General features: G+C 42.2%; 1 protein-coding gene across 8 annotated transcripts in view; it reads right to left on the bottom strand.

The window, feature by feature from the left end:
- Positions 1 to 371: 371 nt before the first annotated feature.
- ARHGEF28 (Rho guanine nucleotide exchange factor 28) overlaps positions 372 to 27,073 on the bottom strand; it is a 130,344-nt gene continuing 103,642 nt past the window's right edge. For 6 of the 8 annotated variants that reach the window (XM_064437841.1, XM_064437842.1, XM_064437840.1 and 3 more), the window contains 7 exons: positions 26,907 to 27,038; positions 26,085 to 26,170; positions 23,283 to 23,321; positions 23,146 to 23,193; positions 21,303 to 21,782; positions 18,038 to 18,350; positions 372 to 1,457 (listed from right to left, as the gene is read on the bottom strand). In XM_064437841.1, coding sequence (XP_064293911.1) covers positions 1,300 to 1,457; positions 18,038 to 18,350; positions 21,303 to 21,782; positions 23,146 to 23,193; positions 23,283 to 23,321; positions 26,085 to 26,170; positions 26,907 to 27,038 — 1,256 coding nt within the window. In that variant the 3' untranslated portion in view covers positions 372 to 1,299. The remainder of the gene's footprint in view (positions 1,458 to 18,037; positions 18,351 to 21,302; positions 21,783 to 23,145; positions 23,194 to 23,282; positions 23,322 to 26,084; positions 26,171 to 26,906; positions 27,039 to 27,073) is intronic. The other 2 variants (XM_064437843.1, XM_064437846.1) reach the window with 2 other exon arrangements.

Raw genomic sequence — 27,073 nt, forward strand, 5'->3', positions numbered from 1 at the left:
GAAACCATATGACGCTTGTGGCTCATCCAGACAAATGGGCAGGGGCAATCCTGCGCTCCTCTGCCTCGTGAGCTGGGCAGATGTGAAGTAGCTCTGATCCAGGAGCTGTGCAGTTGGCATCCCTGCTGCACCACTACCAGTACCGGCAGCCAGGCTAAGCGGCCCTTGGCCAGTCCAGAGGGCTGCCCATGCCTGCACATCCTTGGTTTTGTTTGCCACCTCAGGTGCCTGGAGCAAAGCTTTGGCTGCGCTGGACCAAGGCAGGCGCTATCTGCAGCGGGGCAGAGTACAACCCCGGCAAGGAGATTTTATTTTTTTATCTCCTGTTCCCAAACTTCTTTGGAGGGCCTGACAATGAATCAAAGTTACAGTTTTGCAGGAACACAAAGAACGTTTATTCAATTTGACAGCAGTGTACAAATATTTCTGAAAGAAAAAAGGCACAAAACAGGTGCTGGTTTCTTACTGCCTAATGCACAGATGATCCCATGAACCTGAAAGCAGGAAGCTAGCTGGCTCCTACATGGGAAAGCAACAGTGTTTCAGAAGGATTCAGTTAACTAAAAGCCTACTATTTTCCCCCTTTCTTTTCTTTTGACCAGTGAGATGGTTCCACCTGGTAAATTTTAATGTGTAACGGCACTTACTGAAATGAGGTACAGTTATAATACAGTAACAAACTGATTTACTGCACCTCTGCACAGAAACCGGCAGTAGTACCAAAATGATGATAAGCTTTGGGACGTGAACAAACACTTACAATTATACAATTATGTTGTGACCATGAAAAACATCCTCTTCTGAGCAGTTCCTGAGCCAGGGGATAAGGAAAATTACCCAATAGTTAAGGGTACACAGCACGTTTCAGCAAAGATTACAGCCATCATTCTTACATTGTTGTCTTCTCATGTTATATCACAACTGTTAGAAGGTTACTGATCCATACTCTGAAATCTCAAATAGCAGGCCCATCTCTTAGCTTGCCCTTTTAAAAACAGGGCTCAAGAGAAAATCAACACTAGGTTTCACAGCTCTCGGTGGCACCTTTACAATTCCAAAATGTTACATCTCCCCTGCTACCCATTGCTTCTTGCAAAGCATTTGAAACCATGTCATAAATTAAAGATTATAAAACAAAGGCTTCAAAATAACTTAATTGTTATATTTATCATGGGCAAGATCTTGAATATTAAATACCATCCTTAAAGCCATTTGGTCATACAGAGAGCAACTATGGACATTTAGAAAATCAAACACAATTATATTTCCAAAGTGCTACTGAAATTAGAAAACAAGCCATCAGAGGTAAACAATCTTCTCTACTCTGCCTCCATGTTCTGCATCCTGCAGGCTCTCAGGCTCATGGTTTACCAGCAGTGCATCTACCCGTGGTGGCTGGATGGATCCCTGGTTTGGAATGCTTGTTTGGGGAACCTGGGTCTGTGATGCATTCAGATCTGTAATGCATAAGAGAAGGACATGTGACAATGCATCCTCTGTCATGCCTGTGCCATCGTAAAGAGCAAATTCTGACCTTTTCATTAGCACCATTTTCTAGTTTGCTGCATCTGTCTAGAAGGGAAAACACTGCTGTATTACGAATTATACCACAGCCTGGTGAGAAGTACCTTACTCAAACTTACTGAAATCTGTTCAAGTCTGTCCACTGTCATCCAAAGGATGATCCCTGTCACTACTTTTACCATAAAAGAAATTTATACTCTTACTTCACTAACAAGACACACAACAATGGAAAGGCATACATGTCAGAGTTGGGCTGGAGTAAAACAGAGAGCACACAATTAGTACCTCTATTAGTAATAATACAATTGTAAAAGGAATACAGTTTCCATCATTACACAGAATTTTATTTGCAAGCCTTCCTTTTATGGATTAAAAAGAATCAGCTGATAAAACCCAGTTTAAAGTCTACTTGACCGGCACTTGTAGTCTGTAACAGATGTATAACCATTCAGCTTTTACTCCCAAGTTTACCTGTGTTTATTTGGACAAACTACCTACTCTATTCTTGTCTCAATCCTTTCGGTGTGTCGTGGAGCTAATACTTGCACCCAAACACTAACAAACTATTTCACAAGGATCTTCACTTGTTATCTTTCAGATTTTCTCCTGCAAATGAAAAGAATCAGGTACTTGTTTTCCAGCATCAAGCTCTGAAGGCTTTTGTGATGATCTATGCACTACTCAAAAATAACCATGGTTGGGTTTTCTCCCTAGTCAGCTTTCTGTACCACTTCAGGCCCTCAGGAAATACACCTTAGTAGTTGGCTTTTCTACATCTTTATTTCTGCAAAGCAATTTTTACCATAAAAACAAGCTGCATAACAAGGGAGTGTGTATCCTTGTACCTAGAGATGAGAAAAGTGTGCAATGGACAGGCTGCAATAATTTTCACTGTAATCTTGGCCCAACTGACCTCTGCTATTACATCAAGAGAGTTAACGTTTCATTCTCCCCTCTGCAGAAAGAACTCTGCAGGAAGAAGGGGCGCTTTGCACCCCTCCCACAGCACGGGCAAAGCCAGAAGCAAGCAAACCCAGCACTGGGGTCCTTTGAGCCTTGGTCGTTCATGCAGAGAGCTAAAAAGGCATTTCATACCTCCTCTGGTCCCTACCCTTTCTCCCATGTATGTGCAATGAAAATCTATTATGAAGGAGATATGGTGGGTTTTTTTACATACTGTGCTGCTCTAACTGGTGGCAATTTAAAAGACACCTGCCCGCATTTGGCATTCCCCTGACGCATGTGGCTTTGTCTTGAACCAGTCTTGTTCACCGAGGCAGGAGTTTAAGGCAAAACGAGCTTGCTGGCACCCTGCAAAGCCTAGGCTCCCTGTCCGCTCCCTGCCACAGGGTGTGTGGAGCGGTGGGAGATTATTATGCGATGGGCATGTAGGAACACATCATATTGCTGCCTCTGCCTTCAGCATCTTCTCTTTGATATTCACACAGCTGGGGGGAGCAAACAGGCTCTGGGGCTTCAGCTCCCAGTGTAAGCCACATATATGTTATATCTGTGTTGAGACTGCAGGGCTAGTGGCAGAGGCAAGGTATTTATACACAAGCGATGCTTGGACATAGTGGAATGACACAAAATGATAAGAAAATTAATCCCAAATTCCCTTTCTTTTACTGTTTCACACTGGATGTAAAGGATCGAGTTTAGGTCTTGGTGAAAATCTAGAGTAGGTCTTGATTGCAGATGTTATTTGCAACATGTAACACCGAAGGATTTGACTCCCTAACTTATTCAAACAGCCCAGTTTTCTAAAAGATGACTCTTGCATTCACTTATTTTTGATAGCCGTATTAGAAAAAGACTACAATTTGCAGCAATAGAAGAAACCAGAATTATCCCATGTCTGCTTTTCTTTATGGAAATGAAGGGGGGTTTATTTATTAAAAAGAGCCCTACCAGTGAAAGCTCCTCAACCTCTAAACACTTGTATTTTGGGGTAATTTTACCCACATTAATATTCCTTTTAAGTCCTGTGAGTCTATTCACCTCTAACAAAGTTATGTGCATAAGAATACCAGGCAGTAAGCACTTATTTGAAAGATCTGTTTCCAAAGTTTATGAAGTACATAATTGGAGAAGCCTAATTACAAATTTGAAAAAACCCAGAAAAGAAACACCTTACATGCAGTTATTTTCCATCAAAACTGAACAGTAATTGCTTCACCAATTAAAACAGTAGCTGCTTCCAAACCATTTCTCATTAACTGTTACAACTCTCAGCTGAGCAGTGGGAACTGTCAGCATCCTGGAAAAACAAATCAGATTCTGTCACTATCGAAATAAATGATTTATTGCTAGTTTAGCTGCTTTTTTATTATCTTTTTTTTTTTTAATTCTGTTGCATCTGGAGAACCTGAACAGCAGGAGAACACCCAGGAGGTGAGAGCCTAGCTGCCACTGGGGTGATAAGTGGCTTCTCAGGCTGGAAAGGTTGTGCTAAATCCAACTGAGGAGGGAAGGGGCTGGTTTTGGCTGCGCTCGGATGGCACGCAAACAGTCGCTGCCTAATAAAAGCACAATGTGTCCCCAGGCTGACATACTCAGTCTGCCGGTGGGGAGGGTGCCTGCTGTCTCCCTGCCCCATGCCATGCTGGAAGCAGACCAGCCAGGAGGCCAGCTGGTATCACAGGCAGCATCGTGATGTGCCCCAAGAGCAGCTGCTCAGGGAGAGTGGACGAACTGCCAGAATTGGTAATAACAGCCTCAGGTGAAGGGATAGTGGAGAAAGCAGACTAGTCTGCCAGCAAGCACCAGTTCGTTATGCAGAGTAGTGACAGCTGCCAAGAAGCCTCCCCCAAGCTCCCCAGTGCAGCACAGGGAAGTGGGCTGCCCTTGGCCCCAAGCAGAAAAACACTGGGAGAAATCCTCCTCTTTAAATGCTCTCGCAAAACAGGGAAGAACCCTTCAGTACCATCAGTACCACCCTTGAAAGCATCTGCTGCTGCCCACTAAAGATCCCTGAGAATGGAGGATGTTCAAAAAAAAAAAAAAAGGAGGTTGGGGGAACAAACCAATTATCCATGCAGAGAGCAAGGCAGGGGAGGGCTGGCGAAGGTGGCTGCTACCAGAAAGCAATGCCAGGAAGTTCTCCTCTACCCCCCAGGCAGCCAGGACACCCACGAGAACCTCCCCAGCCCCCCTCCAGGCCCATTCTCTGCTGCACTACATCTGACAGTTGGAACTCAGTAAGGATCAAGAGCCAGGTAAATAAGGAGCATGGGCCTTTTATGAGCTTCCTTCGTTGCAACTGTAACTCACCTGCCAATATCAGCCACAAAAATAAGTTTTGTATTATTCCCTTTCTTTAAATTCAGCATTTACCTGTCCCTTCTTCTGCTCCCTTCCAACCTGCCAAGCGATGCTCGGGCAGGCTGTGCTCAGCTCAACAGCGCGCCCACCAGACCAGCACCCACATCACCAGCACCCAGTAAAAGTGCTCCTACTGCTTCTGCATGCACCCATCCTGCCTGAGCTGGGCTCTGCCCGCTGCCTCAATCCTTCACCCCTTGCACAGAAAGGACAAGGGAAGGTGACTGTACCTGGCCACAGCCTTCCTCTTGCTCATTTACCCCTAAGGATCACAATATTTCATTCATATTTATGTAAGTATGGAGAATATTCCCAGATTGCCAAAGCTTTAACAAAGCTGAACTGTAGCTCAGACCCTTCCACAGGGTCTTCTGTGAGATTCCCAGGTCCCTGCTCCCTCCCACTTCTGCAGCAGCCAAGGGCTGTCGGCATATCACCAGCAACTCACCGCATCCCAGACCCTGGAGTTTATGTGCAAACTGAAACACCCTTTAACTGCTTCTCAATTATGCAAAATGTATTACTCCTACAACACTCCAGGTAACTCCTTCCTAAAGAGCCAGACCCAGAACCTCAGCTGCACCATGTATTCCCTAGACAAAACTGAACAGCAGACCAGAACAATCCACTCTTTCAGTGTTGCATTAGTCAAACTCCCCAGCAAAGAGGGATGTGTTTGAGGCTGGAGGCCAAGTATTAGGTGATCCGTGACAGCACTTCAACATTTTGGGTTTGTATAGCCTGTTCAGTCCAGCACTGCCACATCACAGTACAAAATACCACCTAAGCCCAGCTTTTTCTCCTTTTTATCTCAGCTGAGACATTTTGCTAAATAAAGAAAACCCAGGCACTCTCTGTTGTCTCCCCCACAAATTTTCTCAAAAGGAATTAGAGTCTGTTCCTATCAAATCCTGGAAGAAAGTCACAAATTGTCTCATGCACACACACATTTACTGCCAAATCCAACATTAAAAACAAATAAAATTTTTCCCCATTTTCCAGGAGTTTAGCTCTGGTACCATAAGGATAGCTATCAGGAAACTGCAGAGATACACTCTACTACCCCAAAAATAAAAATACTCTTCTAGGCAACCTAAATATAACAGTAAGGGCAGACGGCAGGCCTGCAGCACATGGGGCCAGCTTTCACGGGAGTTTCCATGGAGACCTCAGTTCTCCACATGGGGTCTGGGTCCAAACTCGGAGAAATGACAGCTCCTGGTTAAAATCATGCTAATGTTGTATGGGAAATGGGGAAAAAGTGGCATTCCGCATCCTAGCTACCATGCCCTACCCTTCCTGTAGCACTAAGAGGCAGGATTAGTGGCATCGCATAAACTGCTCGGGAGGTGAAGGACAAAGCAATGCCATTTGCAGGAATCTGAGATCAATACATATCAAAACAAACACAGCCCATGCTCCTGGGGGGGGTGATACAAAAGCCAAGTAAACAACTCATTAGTCACACTGATTCTCACGTTCAGTCTGTTGTCATAGGATGTAAGTACTGCCACATCAAATAAATGCCACAGATTTTCTCCTTCGCCCCTCCTCTCTCTCCCCCAAGGATCACACCTCTTCAGGTAAGCCTGGAGTACCCACAGTGATGATTATAGGAAGGACAGGAAGACATTATCAAGGCACTAGGAAACCCTCTAGGCAAAAAATCCTCCTCAAGTCTCTGTTTTTAATAGAAAGCCCTCAGTTTTGCTCTCCAGCTCTAACCCTAATTTCACAGCATCACAGGATAATTCAAGTTGGAAGGGATCTTAGGAGGCCTCTGGTTCAAACTCCTGCTTAAAGTTGGGTCAGGTCTCAGGTCAGGCCGGGCTGAATACTCGGGTTTTTTTTGCTTCCCAGCTGTTTACACACACGGAGGGGAAAAAAAAAAAAAAAAAAAAGAAGGAGGGGAGGTTTGGAAGGAACTCACCACTTGGATTTTTCAGAAACTGCATAAATACACTGAATTAATTTGATGTGACTTTCAGAGATCTCTGTCACATGTTGGCTCTCTTTACAAAATAAAATTTCATTAAATGAAGAGGGAGTTATGCCACTTTTAGGAACAAATATGTTAAAGATTCTCAAAACCATTACACCTCTGAAAATAATATATAGAGTTAGGTTTGGTTTTATCATTTATTTATAATAACTGGTACCAGCTTTTATACCAAATTCATCTGGACTGACAGATGACACATCAACTTCAGGCCAAAGTTATTTGAAACGGCAGAGCTGCTGTACTTAATCCCCCCAACGGCACTCATGCATAATGCAAAGCACAAGCAGACACCTCAAAACCAATGCTAAGTCTACCGGGTGTGGGATATTCAAAGGAATTCAAGGGTAACAGGCTCTCATTTGCCATTACAGCTCAATAGCAAACGGCAGCCTAACTCCCATGAGCTCCACTGAAAGCCCCCACCAGCAAATCCCATGGCACCTCTTTGTCTCTAATGATGCCCCCAGTTGTTTCCATGCAGATTCATTAGCGTTCCCCAGGGCACTCCAGGCCTGTCAGCCTCTCTCCCTTTCCTCCTGGTGAAAGGTACTACAACTGGGTTTTTTAGTGCCTACTAAGACTTTCCCAATTTGCGATGGAGTTTCCATACCGCAGGTTCAGTTGTTTATGGAGCTGTTGGTTGGTGGCAGAAAGAAAACCCTCAGCAGCACCGGACCTGCTCGGGCAGTGCAGTCCTTACCCTGGAACAGCCAGGACCCAGCTGCTGCTGCGCAGGTTCAGACCACTTGTTATAGAAAAGGCATCTATAAGCTTTGAGGATCTGAGGGCTCCCTGCAGTTTAACTGGGAGTCGAGACCTGAAATATCATCGAGAAACTGGGCCTTCGCACCTCAGTAAATCTCATTTCACAACAGGAACGGAATTTGGTACTGGCTCTCAAAAAACACTGGGAAAAATATTTTGACCTGTAGCTACCAAGGAAAGAGGAGCCTAATCCATTTCCCAGGTGACTGAATAAGGCAGGAAATCAATCTGAGAATTTTAAAGCTGCTATTTACTTTTAACTAGCCCAACCCTGTGAAAAAGCAGCAGCTGCATTTCTTAGCCAAACAAGCACCTTTATGAATAAGAGGTCTTTTCACAAAAAGCAGATGAGCAATTAGATCGCAATAGATCCTACATTAATTAGTCTCATCAGCTTTTGGTGCATTTTTTTCTTTTTTGTTACAGAACAGAAGAATTCAAAGCCTATGATGAATAAGGTCTGCAACATAACTCTTCTTCACGTCTGTACTTCAGATTTTTGATCATAGTAAAATTACCAGAAATACCATTATTCTGCATGTTTCTGTTCTTTGTTTAGTGTTGGCTTAGGTAAAACAATGCAATTCAGTTTTCAGGTTTTGCCTCATAATTCCTTAGAAAAGTCTGGCCTACAGAATTGGACCAAATTCTTGGCTAAAACAAAAATTTACATTTATTCCACTGAAACTGCTTTATCATAAAGCTCCATAATGGTTCCAACTCATTTATTTGATACTTGTCTTAAAGCTCCAGGTTTTGGAGTCACATGATGATGCAGCCTTCTTTTCTTTAATCAGAGCCCCGTAAACACACTATTTCTAACACTGGTGTTATCAGAGAAAAGATTTTTAAAACATCCAAGTTCAGATGTTACCCAGTGATACTGCTTTAACATCAAGTTCATAGCGTGCCCCTAAGTTGAACTAATTTAAAATTTTAACTTACTTATGTGGCTGTTACCTGTTGTGTTGGCTTTAAAGCACACGGCATCTAAACTATTTTTGGCATGCTGGTTTTTAATGCATATCAATAAGAAAGACTTAAAAATAGGTCTGACTTGAAATCATAACTTGTTTGTGCATTAAATACCCACATTCTCACCTTGGCAGGGCATCCTGCCTGCCAGCTGTCTGCTTCTGCTTAATATTAATTTATTTAGGTATGAATTCCCTATTAAATTGTCTTTGTGCTAAGCTTTGAAGCTTTAGATGGACAATTACAGACACACACATGGTCCAACAGGTATTCTGCTAACAACGAACACATGTTTTATTGACCTACTTCTTTTCCAGCTCATTAAACACAGCTGCACTCAAATGATCAAGAGAAAATAACCATAAAACCCCAAGAACACCCTTCCTACAAAGGATCACAAGGAACATGACCAGCTGCCGGCGCGGGGCCACTGCTCCAGCCAGCGCAGCAGCATGCCTGTGCAGGGCACCTCTCCAGGGGCAGGGGCGCCTGGTCTGTCCCCTGACAACAGCAGCAGGGAAGCACAGGCAAACACCCGCAGCCTCTTTGCTAGGGTGTCTAATGCAGGTGTACCTAAAGTGGGCTGCAACTGTTTCCCCCACCGCATAATTTGCAGAATACAAATTTGGCCAGCAGGCTGAAGTCAAAACAAATTTCGGTCAGTGGGTTAACGCTCCTGCTTGAATGCTTGTTGGAGAAAAGGAAACCCCATGAAGTTACAGACCCAAACAGCATTTCCAAAGACCTGGCAGATGATGAAACCAGCCCCGCTTTCTGCTGTGAGACAGTATATCCCCACACCACCCTTGTCTGCTGTCCCAGTTTGCACCCCGCAGGTAAAATGCTGCGGTGAAGCTTCCTCTCCTTCCCTCCCCAAGAGAGAAACAGCATTAACCCTGAAAAAAGTCCCTCTGGCACAGGAATTCACTCCCTTTGTTTCAAAGGGGGACATTTACACATCAAAACTATTCTTTTGAGCACTCCATTACCACAGAGAGACATTATTGTGCTGATTAAGTTTGCTTCATATTTTATGGATGGGTTTGGGTTTTTTTTTAAGCTATAATTTTGCTTTGAAAAAAACATTAAATCAAAGGCCTTGGCAAACAATTGGTTTTGTCCCCAGCCTTTGGCCAGTCTTTCAGGTGCAACACAAAGGAGCATGCTCTGGACTTTGGCAAATATTTTCTTTAGTAGCAGAAGGGCACAACTCTGTTACAAAAGCCGAAAGGAAGAGGGCATTTATAAAATACTCCCAAGTCTTCTCCTAAGCACCTCGGTTTTACAAAGTAGTTTCCCAACAACAAACCAGATCCATCACTTCTTACTCATAAAAGCTGATGTGATCAAAACTCAAGAGTAAGTGGCAGAGGAATACTAAGCCAATATATAGAATTGCTGCAGAAGCAAAAATTAAGGCAAAGCACCTGTTTTAAATCATATGCTAATCTTACCCTTCAATAGAAACTGCTGTTTGTTCATTAATGCAGGAAAAAATAAGGGCCTAATGTAAGAGTGAGCATTGAGAGAAGCCTCTAGTCTGATATTCACAAGAGATACTTGTTCTACCCGGAGCTCAAAACAAAGAGAAATAGTCACTCATTTTTGACTGCAGTTTGAGTATTAGCACAGGCATTTTTATCCATTTTTAGTCAGGCTGGTAGGAAGTACATGCACTGACGTTTGCTTCTTGCAGTCACTAAAAAAACAGCAAAAATTGAAAAGTTGCACATTCCCCAAGTTGTGCGTCATAAGCATAGGAAGTTGCAGGGTGTGATTGATTATTTTGAAATGGGTGCCCTTTTTAATTGTTTGCTAAATGCTCTGTGAACATATAGCTGCTGTGAAAACAGTTTGCATAAAAGCTAAAGGGAAAACTGGATGTCAAAGCCAGAAAAAAAGCACAATTATCAAATAAGCATGTGCTTTCATCCCTTCAGCCAAGTGCTTTCCTTGAGTGCATGGAACATACTTGGATTCTCTTTTCTTTCTTCTGCTCCCACTTCTCCCCATTACGGGCAACAATGGTCTTACCCTTAAGCCCAAATGCAACACCACCTCCTTATACCTTGCCTTTTCTACAAGCCTTCTTCATCTCTAGTCCTGCAGCTGTGCCTCTATAAACCTTGGCTCTGCTTTGGTCCGGCTCTGCTTTGGTCCAGCTCTGTCTGGTGCCCTCCCAGCCCCCTCACTTCCTGCACTGCAGCTCTGTACCAGTCTCATCCCACCACACCAGAGAGCTGGCCACTTCCCCACAGCAGAAACAAAGTAATGTGATCTTTGAAAACACCCTCCTGCATTCATTTTCACCTTCAGTTCAAAACTGCCTGTGTTTAATGCAGAAGCCTTACATAGGACTTTCAACCCTTTCCTGTTGCTGCTGTGTTGTAATGGCAAGTTCCTCTGCATAGGAGACAGCTTCTTTGCAGTTCTTGCTGCCAACAACTATCCTGCAATTCTCAACCTCAATTAAAAAAAAGAAAAAAAAAATCTTTTCATCCTTGCCAAATATACTAGTTTCCCTATCTGCCATGTATTCTTTAATATGGAATATGTTAAATGACTTTTAAAGGCACAAGGGTTTCTTTGATTTTTCTATGGCAGACCCTAAACAAATACAGCCAAATCACATTTATTTTTGTATCATTTATGGTCCAGCTCTAGATCAAACTTCCAAGGAATCTCGGCAGGTGACTTTTGGAAGTCTTCCTATTTGATTAAACTAAAAACAACTTCCATACCAGCACCAAGGCTGCTCCCCTCTACTGCCCCACCAAAAATTTACACCCAAAGGAAAGTTTTCTATAGCATCTGGGGAGGCAGAAGAAGATAATCCATGAAATCTCCTGTAGCAGTTTGGCTACAGCCAATATAATTTATGTGGAAGGCAACTGGGTGCTCCTGTGATGAATGCCAGTAAAAGACAGACAGACAATCTTCCCGAGTTTCTCAATAAATATTTAACAGCAGATGCTGCTGAGGAGGTTTCATATTACTAAGACTTCATTACTTTTATACAACATGCTACAGGCCATTTCCTGGAATATGTAAAGCATTATACTAAATAATTAAAATGAGATTGTACTTTTCAAAATAAGCCAGACAGATACACTTGGTGATTCAGCTACATGATTTTACAGGGTGTGTTTGCGTACTCAGTATCTTGCAAAATTTGATCATCCATAAACAGCTTCTCCCAGCCATGAGGATGTATTATTTATTCATACTTGTGCATCTATTTCAGGCTCTAACTCCATTACAAAACATATACAAAACATTTTTAATGCACTAAAGCAGGGCACACAGCCAGGTCTCCACCCACATATTACATTACCTGAGGAAAATGGGGACCTCCCAAGCTATCTTCCTGACATCAAACAACAATTAACAAGACTCTTGTTTTGTGATGGCTCTTCCTAAGAAATCACCTCTTTCCCTGAGATTTGCTGCCAAAGTCACAGCTCTGCACAACCTTGAGCTAGAGCTGCCTCACTACAAACCAGTTGTCTGGCAAAGGCCCCCTGAGCAGGGTCTTCTGCTTCAAAACATGCTCCTTTCCCTCCTTCTACTTCCCTGAAACCCGTATCTGTTGGAACAACCTTACCCAAGTAAAGAATAAATCTGTGTAAGAGATATGGTCCAAACCATACCAGTTTCATTGATGCCAGTAATTCTACTGACTTCAAAAACCACTGCACTGAAGCTGCTGGAACCATAAATAGAAGGAAAATGAGAACGATTTGGCCATCATCCTGTTGTTGTTTAAGAATTCCACAGGCAAAGAAACCCTGAATATGGTGTGCAGACTTACACCAACACCAGTGGTACCTCAAAAGACAGGGATGGACAATCTCTTCACTCCATCACGTTAAAGATGTGCACTGTTTTAAACTTCCCTCCTAATGAATGAGATCTAAATAAGAAGATACTAGAAAGAATAAAATCAGACAGGCATTACACGGGAAATTCTGTACTTATATTACCGTACAAAATAAAACCAGAACATCATTAACTGCCTTAATTAAAAGGTTATGTAATACTGTGGTTATGTTCAGAAATGAGAAGTATTTTGAGATGAGAAAATTAGTAACAGTACAACAAAACCCTTGCACTGCAGAGCTGAAAAGCAAGTGTTACTTGAAATATACTAATTGCAGATGACATATAACGACATATGTTTCACTTTGGTATCATAGTGCCATGTGATTTAATCTCTTTTGCCATCTGCTTTAAACAAATGGCAATGTTATTCCCAAGAGGAAAAAAAATACTTCCCCTGTGATTCACTTCCACCAAGTATCCCACAGAAACTGATGTCTTATGGCAGAGCATGAAACTCAGTGTTCTGTGGTTCGGAAAGGAGGCAAATTTGCTGTTATCTGTTACAGAGTTAAAAGACCTTACTTGTTCTAATAAATCGATGGAATTTTGAACTTGGGAAACGTGGGTGCTGATGTTACTCAACTTCATATTCTTATATCTTTGCATTTCATTTTCTTCTTATTATAATTTATGTCAGGCACTGAATGGGCTCTGTGTTTACCTATGCAGCCATCCATACTAAGCGCAGAAGGGATATGTTGAACACAGAAAGGGCAATTTGGAATTAATTGCATGTTTTCAATTTGGCATCTGCTTAACTAAAAAATACAAAAAAGTTTAAAGTAGCTCAAAATACCACATCTGCTCAGGAGGCTTCCTGACAAACCAGGAGCTCCATGGTAATGTCATCTTTTACTTTTAAAAGATTTCTCTCCTTCCCTCTTCTAAAGTGAAGGAAGAGAAAGAATTCGCTAACTGTGCAGGGCAAACAGTGAAAAACTGCACTATTAAAAATATTGTGAAACACACCAGAAAAACTCAAAATAGACAGAAACGCATCTTCACACTCCATTCCGCAAGTGGTAAGGGGTTGGCCTGCCATTGGCTACAATGGATGCTGTTTAAACAGAAGACATGTAATGTGTATGCTATATGGGGCAGTTACATTCCAGCTCAGAAGACGAGTGGGTCACATATACTCAGAAGGAGTTCACAGAGCAACAGTAGCACAGAAATTAACTCTCAATGGTCACATACGCAGAACTGTGATGACTTTTTTTGTGGGAGCTGGTCATTATTTAACAATCCTATTCAACAGGGTCCTCAATATGGGATCCCATTAACCACCTCTAGCGCTAGCAGCAGTATTTGTACGCTTATTTGAATAAGGCACTGAGTTACTGAGCTTCACGCCTTGCCAAAATCCTGAGCTGACTTGGAACCACAGGGAAACAGCTTGTATGTCTTCCGATGGCTTTTTAACACTGTAGCGCAAAGCATATTTCACCTGGTTTTTAATCACACTTGCATCAGCTTTGCATTGTATACCTCTTCGGACTGAAACAAATTCATCTTACGCAGATATGAGAACAGAGCCAGGCCCATCCAGCACTGTCCTCAACGTCCCTGATGCAGACATAGGCAGGTACTTTTATACAATGTCATGGGACATAACCGATGTTATGGTAGCCAAAAAATAATGTGTTGTTCTAAGCCTCATCTCAATTATCAATAGGAAACTAAAACAAATTAATCTGATCTACAGTTTTAAGAACCGATTCAATACAGCAATCACCACTAGCACAGTCTGCCTTAAGGAAGGGAATTTGTTATAAAGAATAAATAAAAATTGAATTATACAATACTACACATTGTTTCTGGGCTTCTTGCTTTTTCTATTGCAAATAAAATATTTTACATCTCTAGAAACCACTTTCTTTGATGAAAACCACTATAAATGGATTATTTTGCCAAAATCAAAATATCACATTTGTTTATATGCATATATGTACAAATTCCTGTCCTTCAAAAAAAGATTTGTCAAATCTATTAGCCAAGTGGAGCCCTACTTCTGCTCCCTGGTTTTGCATTTGTCTGTTTATGGAGATCACAGGTTTTTCTATGCTCTCCATAAATATTTAAATTATATTTTTCACTACATCATGCATACAGGCCCTTCATGCTAACACTGCAAACGTCTGGGGGAAAAAGAACCTCCCACAATAAAGTTTCAGTGCGGTTTTCCAGATCTATCACTTTTCAACTCTATTCCTGTAGCCAAAACATCTGAATAAAAAATTGAAAAGCAGTACCAGCAAACAATGCTGTTCACTTCAAAGCTTAAAAGAATTAAAATTGCACTGATTCCTGAAATCAAAGAGATAAATCCATAGGTAAATCCTTAGGCATCACTTCAGCTAGTTAACCTGACACGTCTATTAAATGCAAGAGTAATTTATTCAATTCTCAGTCTAGCCTGACACAAAACCTATACATCCCCTGATTCCTAATTAGTCAAAGTACTTGTCTTCTTTCATGCAGATAATTTCATAACCATTAGTGTAAAGCATTAACACATTTTTCTTTCAATCATATTTTCCTCCTGTTGACTGACACACCTTTTCTAGCGAGTGTACTTGTGCCAGTTTCAGCTTTGTGGGAACTTGCCCCAAGGTCTTTAGTGAAGTTCCCTCCCATACACATAAAACAACGATATATAATCATGATGCTAGCTATGTGAAGAGACATAAGTCTTACCTTATAAAATATGAATGGAAAATTATGCACTGGAGGAATGTGGCCATTTCCATTTGAGTATACTTATGAGGCTAAATTGCATAGTACTTAACATAGGGTAGAATGCAGCATGATTAACTAACTCCTTGAAAACGTGTTCATGTGGTGCTTCTCATTAAATAATATAGGCTTTTTTGACAGAGCAGAGTTCTTACAGGATGCCTAATAATTCTAGGAAAATTAATCAAAACCAAGAAATTCTTTTTGTGTACACACAAAAGTTACTATATGCAAGATCTGGCCATGCGTATATTCAGTAGGTGCCTATTTCCAGTAAACCACACTCAGTATTTGTTTCTTAGTACTAGTTAGACTTACTATTTAGGAATGTTTTTTGAAAGATCATTATGAGACTTCATACAGAGAGTTTGTTGGAAAATGCAGGAAAATGTCATGAAACATTCATCCACATGAAAATACTAAGTTTCAGCTAACTTTCAAATTCTTTCTAGCCCTTCTGTCATTGCATCCCTGTTATTTTCCTTCACATTGCTTGGAACTGACTATATCCTGCAGAGGTGTCAGGAAATGGAGGCACAAGGTCAGAGACCTTCTTAAACTCTGCTAAACTCTCTTGCAAAAGAGCACAGCCAAAAAAACACCAACAAAAAGGAAATCAGTTTCTTTGTACGAAAGGTTCGTACTGCTCAGCTTGATTCATATTGCTTAGGAACAAGTGATTTACTTCATTTCCATGTACAAAGCCATTTGCCAGGGTGTTCGGATGCCATCGGTCTCTCGGGGAAGTTTAGCATTCTTCTCATTCCCTGCTCCTCGTACAGTGACTCCTGATGCATGACAGAAGCATGTCTAAATTGTGCAGACTCATGCACTGCACGATCAGAGCATAAAATACTTGTCACCCTCCGAATTACAAATGCGACTGTGAAATGTGATGGCACATCTCTCTGGAGGGAGGCTCCCAGTTGGGCCTGCGCTAGTGACGTGCCAAGGGGCTTCGCACCACCATCTGCACCATTAGGATGCTGCAAGGATTTGCTGCACTGCTTTGCCAAGGGTGCCTTGTGACTCAATCAAGGCAGTAACTGCAGGTTTTACAGACATGACTTAGCCAGAGAGACTTATGCTAGCCTGTTAATCTGCCTTTTGGGCAGGCTTTGTAGCCAGTGCTGGTCCCCAAGCTGCGAGGACTGCACAGGGCAAGAAAAGAATGTCTCCACAAGATGCTGTGACAGCAGCTGAACACAAAGCTGGTCCTTCACCTGTAGGTGAAGGGCATCTCTACATACAGAAGCTCCACCAGCTTATCTTAGAATCAGTGCAATTAAGCTGGTACAAGCCAGTTTAATTAAACCAGACCCTCTCATGTGGGCTCAATAGAAAGTATCCTGGTTAGCTTGCATCTGAACATTTGCCAGAGCAAGCTAATCCACTTTTGAGAGGTTTAAACCCACATATGTGTTCCTTTTGAAATTTGCACTAGCTTAGCTAACCTATTACTAAAATGACAACTTCAGTCAAACTAGAACAAGTTTCACCAGGCTAATTATTTAGGCATTTTTAGAAATATTAATCTCTTTTACTAATCAGCTTGGTTTGCTGATTATGGTGATGAGAATAGCCTGCCCTACCTTTGATTATAAAATGCTTTTTTGGCAATCCATGTACTCAGGACTAGTAAGGCTGCAGTGGATGCCTGCTTAATACATTCCAAGGAGTACTATGAGCAAGTTCCTTCATCAAGGACTTTTTTATTTGAACAACTACAAGATGTGACCTAAGATAATTTAAAACCATTGTACCTGTTTTCAACTTCTGATCCTGCTGCCCACTGGTCTTTGCTGTGACCTGACCTGCGTGCAGCTGGTGTGGGGACAGAAGTCATCCTGCACTGCAAGCTGCAGAAAAATGGGAGCTTGGGCACTGCTGCAGTGCTGACTTGACATGTCTCACCCGAATTTCACACTGTGCAGTAAAAACCCACCAGATCACTTAATCTGTTACACCAAAAGCACACCACTGCTCCCTAAGACTTTTAGCTGTTGTGTTTTTGCATGCTGCTCTACAACTGTCACAATAATGAGAGACACCAATCAGATCAAAACTGCCACTGTGCAACCTGAGAAATAAAACCCAGATAATTTAGTTTCTCTTTAGCATGTTTCTAAGTCCTTCAGGGAATTTTCAATGCAATGCAGTGCGCAGATAGGTGGCCTCTTCAACCCATTTTGATAGCCACCATCAATAACTGCCATGCAATCTACATAACTTTGGGGATTCTGGTAAAATACAAGAAGAAAGGTAATGCACTAAGAGCTATTTTTACTAACATAGAAACATATTGTCAAAGATTATATTATCCCTTAGAAGTGCTGTAATTTTCTTTCTACAACTACAGCATCTTTAGAGATACCTTCATTTCATTCTCAATGAAGAAGAGGGTGTTTGACCACTGATTATCATTTTAAGATGGTAAACCAAAAGTTATTCTAACTAGAAATCGTCAAGTGATGCATATATGTTCTAAAACAGACATTAAAATGCACTTGAAATAGCAGGAGTTACTTCAGTTCAGAAAAAAAAAAAAAAATCAGAAACCATTGGGAAAGGATTTGGAGAGAACAACATTCTGAGTACTGTTACGCAGACACAAACAAGGGTTTTGTGTGTTTTTTTCAAAAGTTTTCTATATTTATGTTCTGCTCATTTTCTCACCTACCCTCAACAAGCTTGCAAAATAGCATGCAGTTGTTTTAGCAAAATCTGTTGCTTCCACCACTACCGAGCCGTCTTCGTTCCTCGGACTACTCATTCTGAGAGGTGGCAAACTGCCCATACTACTTGTTAATTAAATAAAGTGTTAATTACCATTGTTAAAGGCATCCTCGTTGCTTTTGCAGGAAAAAGACATCTGCTGGTAAGGACCAGTGGATTTCCACAGTGCACTGGTTAATGCTGGCTGACAAGAAGTGTCCATTTTGAAGTCCGCCTGATTTTCACTAATCCTTGCTATATCAGAGTTTGAGATGTTCAGCCCATACACACCATCCTCATAAATGAGAGAAGAATCTGTTGAGCCTGCTGACCTGTTGAGACCGCTTAGAGACACACACACTATAGCTTCATTTAAGTAGAATGTATTTTCGCCATGTAAGCTGTCCGACAGATTATGTTCCATTATCTGCAGAAGGGGGGTGGAGGGAAACAGAGAACAGCATTTTCACCTTTGTCCACACCAGAACCACTGAATCACAGAACATCCTGAGTTAGAAGGGACCCATAAGGATCATTGAGTCCAACTCCATGCTCCTCACAGGACTACTTAAAACTAAACCACATGATTAAGAGGATTGTCCTGAAGAATCCTTATTCCTGGATTCACAAAATTCACTGCCAGACAGAATGGGGATTTGTAGCAAATAGTAACCTCATTTCCCAGAATTTAACCTCAAAACATTAAACTGAGCGTGTACCCAGGAATAAACAGCAAAAACTTAGTACATTTTGCCTTGGCTCCCTTCAAAACACAGAAAAAAACAGTAATAACTGCAAAATAGCAAATAATGAAGGTCTGCTACCTGGGATCCGCTAAGTTCAGCTGACTTCTTTCAGGGGGTTAATATTTTGCCCCATAGCTCAACAAGGTATCATTTCACATATGTTAATCTGCATACACTGCAATCCAAAAATAATGCTGTACCTCACATAGACAGGTAATCATAGAAAACAGGATGGCAGCAGTCAAACTGGGGATGGCAAACAGCATTCAGCAAGTGGCCATTGCTCCCACGGGCTGGAAATGCAACTCATGCAGAGACTCTTGGCCTGCAGGTGTTTATTAAGGCCAAGCTCACAAAAAAAGCAGTGTGAGTTGCTGCAATGTCTGGCCATCCAAAACTAACTAGGTTCAATGTAACGGCAAAAACACTGGGCTGGGAATACTGGCTGACTGGCAACCACCCAGCCAGCTCTGCTGCTGCAAGGAGTATGATAGTGCAAATTGCAGGACAAAGACAATCTCAAGGCCTGGAATACATCCAAAGTCATGTAGTTTACTTGAAATAAAAATACAAGTAGTCTTACACATGAAATAGTTCATTAAGAACTACTACACCTTGACACTCAGCATTTCATTATTTTGCCACTCTGTGTGATCCTGGTCATCTCTGCATCATCCTCCAACTTCCTCTGCTCAGAAGATTTCAGAAGGCCCATCCATTAAAGCTGACGGGCAAGTTCAGTTTTGGTTTTATCATCCACTTCTTATGCACTGTCTAACAAGTCAAAATTGTACCACATGCTATACTAGTAAGAGTGCCTTCGTTGTTTGGGCAAGAATATATGGATAAGTCGTGTTCACACAGTGTTCACAAAAGCTGGATGAAAAGGGGGAGGCCAGAGGCCAGTCCTTTACACCCTCATGCAAGCACAGGCATAGACCCCAAATGGTCCCTGCCTGTTGTGGGTCAGTTGTCAGCTGAAAAACTAGGGAGGTAATGGCCTGAATAAAGGCTCTACAGATATTCTTGTGCAAACAAAAACCTGAGGGAAAAAAAAGCCGTTTGGGCCAGTGAGATTTCAATATATGCAAAAGCCAGGCAAAATATTTTGATTTTCAGGTGCTTTAGAGAACCGTAATGGAAATGAAGACCATACACATCACAGCAGGGACCAGAGGCCAGGTCCCACCTGGGAGGTGAGCACCCAGACAGCTGAGTTCAGAGTCAGACTCTATCCTTCACCCTCAACTAAAACTTAATCATTTTTTGTATTAAATGCTTAAGCAGCTTCAAAGCTACTTTAACTTACATCCCCTAATAATCACCATCTCCAACAAATTACACTGCCAAGGATGGAGCCACACATCACCCTCTTCCCCTAAGGGGCTGCTTGTTTCAGGGTAGCAGGACAGCAGGGGCTCATACATGAGGTTCATGGGAGCCTGGCTTTTCCCACTCCTGGAGCAGCCACTATTCCTCACTGGAGACAGCACTGCTGTCCAGCAACAAGGACAGCCGCCAAAGACGTCACTAAAAGCTTTATATGCCTCAAGCATTACTGTAACTTAGCTTTCCTACAAGAGGCAGGAGACACAATGTATCTTTGCAAACACAGCAGCAAAGCAGAATAAAACACAGACTCTCACGCTTACAACTTCCACCTCCTCAATTTAATATCCATCAGTCTGAATTTGGCTTCTTTAGGTCACCCAGCTTAAAATCACTGAATGGTTGAGATTGGAAGGAACCTCTGGAAGTCACCTGGTCCAAGCCATCTGCTCAAGCAGGGCCACCTAGAGCAAGTTGCCCACGACCACGTCCAGATGACTTCCGAATACCTCCAAGAATGCAGACTCCACAACCTCCCTGAGCAACCTGTGCCAATGCTTGGTCACTCTCACAGGAAAAAAGTGTTTCCTCATGTTCAGAGAGAATCTCCTGTGTTTCTGTTTGTGCCCACCACCTCTAGCCCTGTCACAGGGTGCCAAGGAAAAGAGCCTGGCTCCATCCTCTTTACACTCTCCCTTCAGGTATTTATGTACATTAATAAGAACCCCCATAAGCCTTTTCTTATCCAGGCTGAACAGTCTCAGCCTCTCCTCATAGGAAAGATGCCCCAGTCCCTCAAACATCTTTGTGGCCCTTCACTGGACACACATCACTCCCCCCATACTCCATAGCTCTCTACGTCTCTCTTGTACTGGGGAGACAGAACTGGACACAGTACTACAGGTGTGGCCAGAGCAGAGGGGAAGTTCACCTCCCTTGACCTACTAGCAGTACTTCGCCTAATGCAGCCCAGGAGACAGTTAGTCTTCTTTGTGACCAGGACACATTGTTGGCTTATGTTCAACTTGGTGTCCAGCAGGACCCACACATCCTTTTCTGTAAAGTGGCTTTCCAGCTGGGTGGACCCCAGCACATATTGATGCATGGGGTGGTTCCTTCCCAGGGGCAGGACTTTGCACCTCCCCTCATTACATTTCACGAGGTTCAAACAAAGCCCTTGGATATGCCTGAACCTCAGCTTCCCACATGCTCACTTGTTACGTTACCAACAAAATCCACATGTACTAGGGAAGGTCCCTCTAGGTCTGCAATTGGGGATATAATTATGGCAGGGAACCACACACCTCATAGGTGCCTGCAGATGATAACAGGCTACTTTGTTGACCATGCTTCCAGTGCCAGAGGAGCTTCTTCTGCATTTTCACATTGTGTCTTTCTCTCTCCACCATTTTCTGGCCCTCCTGGAGCCTCTCCAGGCTCTGCTGGTACTCCTGCAGCTGCAGCACCAGTCCCTGTCGACTCCTCTCCAGTAGCTCCTCCTGGTACCTGCATTCCCTCTCCCGCTGTCCCAGATGGCCCTCCCTTGCCTCCTGCTCCCGCTGCCGCTGGTCGCATTCACGAAGCCATCGCTGCTGCTCTTGCTGAAACTGCTGCTTCAGTTTGTGTATGTTGGCCATCTCCACCCTTTGTTTTTCCAGATTCCTGTATTTTTCTTGTTCCAGAAGGAGGTTTAGCCGAGAACCATGGCCCCGACCAGTCTTCTCATTCTCTTGGAGGAGTAACCTATGGAGCTCTCTGTGGCTGTCCTGGATAGCTAGTGCTGCCTAGACACCACAACAAAATCAGACACAAATGTTTCAATATTTGCATTAATCCGTTTCTGTATTTTCACACAGAAGCATTATATAAAAATGCTTCAACCTCCCATAATATCATCAATTAATGGTTTTTTGGGAGGTTATTTCTCATGCAAGTAGAGAAAATCCTGTGTTCATGCCTTTACCAAGAGATGTTTCTAAAAGCACTCAGTCATTGCAAGAACTTTTAACATGGCTTCTCATTTACACTTGGTAGTATTTTACACGTTTACGTTAGAGCGGTGTATGCACACTTCAGTTACAGCTGGGGTCCTTGTTCCATCAAACGATGTTAAGACACACAGGAAAAATTATTTTTCTTGGTTAAAGAGGGCATTAAGGCACTGGGAATGATACACTCAACAAAGTGTTACTAAACATAGATGTGGCTTATACAGATAAAACTCTGTACTGTTTCCAGTACAGCTCACTCCAGTCCTATGGCTCTCCTTGCTATACCTGGAACAGCGCGGTCCTACCAACATCAGTCCTACAAGTACCTGCCAACATACCAACATAGCCATTTCACCAGGACCATACTGCTACATGCAGCTGACTAAGATACCTGTGCTGACAGAAATCTGCAGTATAGTAATTATTTCAGTTTTGATGTTTCAATAATTTATTTTACAACCAAGTGCGCTATATTCTGTCCTTCACAAGGATGTTGTGATATTGTTTGCATTAAGGATTGTGACACCCTCCAATAACACAAAAATAAATATCTGGGATTAAGAATAAACAAAAGCAAGAAAGTGCCATATCTGCTGAGGCACTTACTGCACAGCCTATAAAACCGCACCTAAATAAGAAAAAATAAGTTAAAACGTTGAAATGTTGAAAGAGGTAAAAACTTCAGACTAAGGCCCTACAGAATATACACAATAATTAATTGAGGTTGAAATATCTAAAATGGGTTGAGTTTGCTACCTAAGTGGCAGAGGCTCAGTTTACTAGTGGCCAGGAGAATATTCTAAACAAAATACTACAATTTTTCAATATTTTGAACTATAATTTCAGAAATCTGTACATTAAATGACATCAGTTCAGTTATAGCCATAATTTTACTTTCCCCCTGGATTTCTGGATTCCACTCACATCTTTTTCAGGGGGCAGACACCACACTGATCTTCAAGCAACAAGGATTATTCAGTTCTTAAAGGAAATCTACCACTGATATAGAATAAAAATATATTATATGACAACTTATGCAGCAGTCGGTAGAGATAAGTATCCACTGACATAATGTCTAAAAGTAGGGCAAGATGAAAACAAATCTTAAGAAGTAAATTATTAAGAGCAATCACAAAGTTAGCAGTGGAGTAGTCACCTGTATGCTGTACAAGAGACGGGTTAAATTCTGGATTGCTTGTACAATCTAGAAAACAAAAGAGAAGGATTTTCAAAGGTTTGACCACTATTAACTAAATAGTTACTACATTGTGTCTGGGATTTAAATAAACTCACCTCTGTCCCTGTAGATCCCGGGAAACTCATACTTCCTCCCTAAAATAAACAAATGTTGCTTTAAAAAGTAGATTTTACGTTTAGAATTTTATCTTCTAGGTAATATTTTTTTTTAAACTAGTGGAGACATTCATATCGCTAATATATGCAGTGCTGAATTAAACCTTTTGTGGGTATGTGAAAAAAGACAGAAGCAATAACCTACAAAGACTAATAATTCATCAACACTGGAGTTTCCGTGGAAATCACTAGAGATTCTAAGCACAACTGTAAAAACAAAAATATTTCATCCACAATTTTAATCCTCTTGTGACTAATGCTACAAAGAAAAGACATTTCCATTCATCCTTTGTTTACTTGACAGTTTTGAAATACAGTAACCAGACTTCTGTATACACAGCACAGTGGGTTTAGATTACTTATAGTACGATGAAACAGCACAAGACTCTTCAAAAATAGAGATATTAATGTAGCAAGAAGCTAGCAGAAATCATATTAGTGGTATTAGCGTTAGATGTGCTGTGAGGCGCTGAGCAAAGGCTGTGTGCTCCCTATACTCTGCAAAATACACCAGTGTGGTTACTATTGTCCACTGCAGTGAGTCTCAGCCACTTCACACTTTCCACCCTGCTCCCTTTTCCTAAGAAGCTTTCTAAATTTATGGGGTGAAGCCACCCATAATCCCTTCAGCATGAAGAACAGCTCCTCTGAGAAAGATAAGGTGAAACAGTGGAGAAATAAAACAATCCCTTCTGAGGCTACGCTGAAAAGACTTCCTGTATGATATTTCTCATTTCTTTTTCAGGGGAGCAGAGGAGGGTTTGGGGAATATTTGCTCTCTCTCTGATAGAGTCTCATTTTCCACCGCAGGGAGCAAAGCAGCTGCTCCATTTAGCTCTGATAACTGCAAATGAAGATGAAAAAGGCCAGGCCCCAAAACACAGCTCAACACAGACAAGCTACAGGGAAAGGGAGCACCAGCTGCAGCATTTCCTCCACTCTTCTCTCTCCCTCTCATCTCCCTTCAGTATTTCCCTCCATTCCCTCTCCATATCTTCACCTCCTCCTCTGCTTCTTACTGCACCCACACGGCACATAACTGCTGAGCTCTGCTGAGAGAAGCAGAGGACTTTGTACGGATACCTCTGTGTAGCACAAGGACTCATACAAGGGAGTTCCGCTTTCCCTTTGCTGGGAGGCCAAGATAAGCAGCAGGCAAGGAAGAAAAGCAGGGCCAACAGGGAGAGAGAGGAGAAGGAGATGCTGGGAGGGTGAGGAAGAATGAGTGTACATAGGAGAGCCTGCATGCTGAACAAGAGTGGGGTTTTGTTCAGTTTTTTAAGCCCTTTTTAATTTAATAAAGGAGGTGATTAGGCAGATTGAAGGCTTAGCTGGCTTTGGCATGGCCAAGGAATAGCAAGCAGCCAGCCCAAGCGCCTCTGCTCTCCTCACTGCAGCACCACTTGAGTCCTAGGGAATGAGCCCAAGGCCGGTTTAGTCAAGCTAGCCAAGGCAACAACGCATTGCAGCTGCACTGCTACAGCTTCAGTACAAGCCCTGTAAGCCCAACTAGGTCCAAAGCAATATACTGAGCTGTTCAACCTGTGGTGCAGGCCACCGTCACCTCCCTGCCACTCTTCCTTAGCACCTTGGTTCAGAGCAATGAGCAGCAGTGGAGATGAAGATGGTCAGATGCCAGGGCAGGCTGCATGTACAGTACCTCAGACAGTCCCCCAGAGATGTGATTACAAGGCAGGAGCAAGGGGAACAAGATGGGGACCACCTCCCACTGCCGCCTGCTTGGGACCCCACATGTTGCACAGGCAATGATCTTCCTTCTGATGCTTGGTCAGCATTCAGGCCCTGAGCTGGGGGCTTTTGTTCCATCCTTCCAGCTCTCAGTTTCCCAGGCTAGCTGGTCTGAGCCCGGTGCTGCCACCCCGCAACCCCAGAACTGCAAACCCAGTGACTGAAGCCAGGCAGGAGAACAACCTCCCCCCCTTGAAAGCCCTTGCCTTGCCTCTTTTGTTTGCTCGTTCTGCCACCTCCTGGTTAAATCTGATTCTGACATGGTAAGCTGTGACAATTACAGTTCAGTTTACTTCCAAATGATTATTCATACTGCTCTTGCTCTAACACTCTGCTGCTACATGAAATCTGACATTCGTAATTTTGCCCAGAACTGACTTTCAATTCTGCTTTTTCCCCAGATTTTCTTATCAGTTATAGGACTTTGAAAAATGGGCAGTTTCTCTTCTATTTTCTAATTGCTCCATTTTGTTTTAATTCAAAATCCTGGAGCAAGCTGGTGTAAGACAATCCATCCTATTTTATATGCTTGCTCTTGGGACGAAGTTCTTCCAATGCATAAATCTTCCTTGCATTAGCTGAGGTCTCTGTCACTGCAGGAGACTTTCATCATCCTGTGAATAGGAGGAGGGAGTAGAGGGAATACTATTGTCAGCTCCATAGAGAATGATGACAGCAGAGAACCAGGCTCTTAAGTGGCCCATACAAGTGGTACAAAAACATTGTGGCTGTTATTAAAACCCACTGACCTGTAAGCCTGGCAGGAAAATTGTTCTGCATTTGGATTGTTTATGATTGCATTTTTAAAATTCATTGTTAACTGCAGTGACCTCTATTAAATTGAATTACCTGAATCTGGGTGAAATGTGCCTATCCCATGCTTTTGTGTTTTACAACAGTCTTTAGATACCCCATAAAAAATTGGACCACATTGACATTCCCTGTTCCCAGAGTGCTATGTGCAACACAGGAAGAAAAATCAGTGTACAATACCTTATCCTCTAGAATGGAACCTGCCATTTCCTTGTCAACACTGAGATCAGCTTCAGTTGATTCTTCTACTTCTTTTATTTCTGCATCTAACAAATAAAGCCCCAATAAAATGCAAGAGAAAGGTATCAAAGCATATTCTGACTTGAGAAACAAAGGGCACACTTTTTTACAGCTACTCACAGAGTGCTGAAAATAGAGATTTACATAATTTGGAGTTACATAATGGATTCTAGGCTGGGGAAAAACAAACTCAGAAGCCTGGATGGCACAGGTGGGACAATCCAGTTTTCCTACCTTAAAAATCAGCAGTGCTTCACTTATGAAGGTTTGGACTTAAGTATACCCATATCTCTAAAAATGCTCTGCAACAATGTTTTTTACAGGACTTTTTTTTTTTTTGCATTTTTATTGCAAGAAATCCATGCTATACCTTTACGGTGGAAATTACTGGAATGTCAATCCTGGTTTTCAGGCCTTCTGACAAAAATTAGCTAATCTGGGAAATGGCCTATACTGTGATATAGATTTGCTGTGGAGCTGAGGAACAGTGACAAGAAAGCATAGGCAGATATGCAAATCTGACTCAATACTGCTGAATGCAGGCATGTGCCATGGAAAAAGGTGCAGTGGATGCAAACCATCCTTTTACTTCAATGAAATTATATGACAATTCACACTACCTGAGCATTTGCCCAAATACAACTTTTATTATATTATTTTCTATTGATTCTGCCACAGACTGAGAAAGCTTTCCAAAAAAAACCAATCCGGTATCAATTATTTTAGCACTCTGAATATGTAAAAGCATCAAATTTTACTCACCACCAGGAACAGATTCCAGGATTTCATCGGCACTAACTCTGTGCTTCACACTTAATTCCTCAATACCTTCCTCTGGTGATCTGTCTGTTTCACTTACTTGTGATGTCATTACAGCAACATGGAGACTTTCAACTAGAGAGGCAAACATGCAGAATTACAGAGGCCCC

The sequence above is a fragment of the Phalacrocorax carbo genome, chromosome Z, assembly GCF_963921805.1.
Source record: "Phalacrocorax carbo chromosome Z, bPhaCar2.1, whole genome shotgun sequence".
Classification (NCBI taxonomy): Eukaryota; Metazoa; Chordata; class Aves; order Suliformes; family Phalacrocoracidae; genus Phalacrocorax; species Phalacrocorax carbo.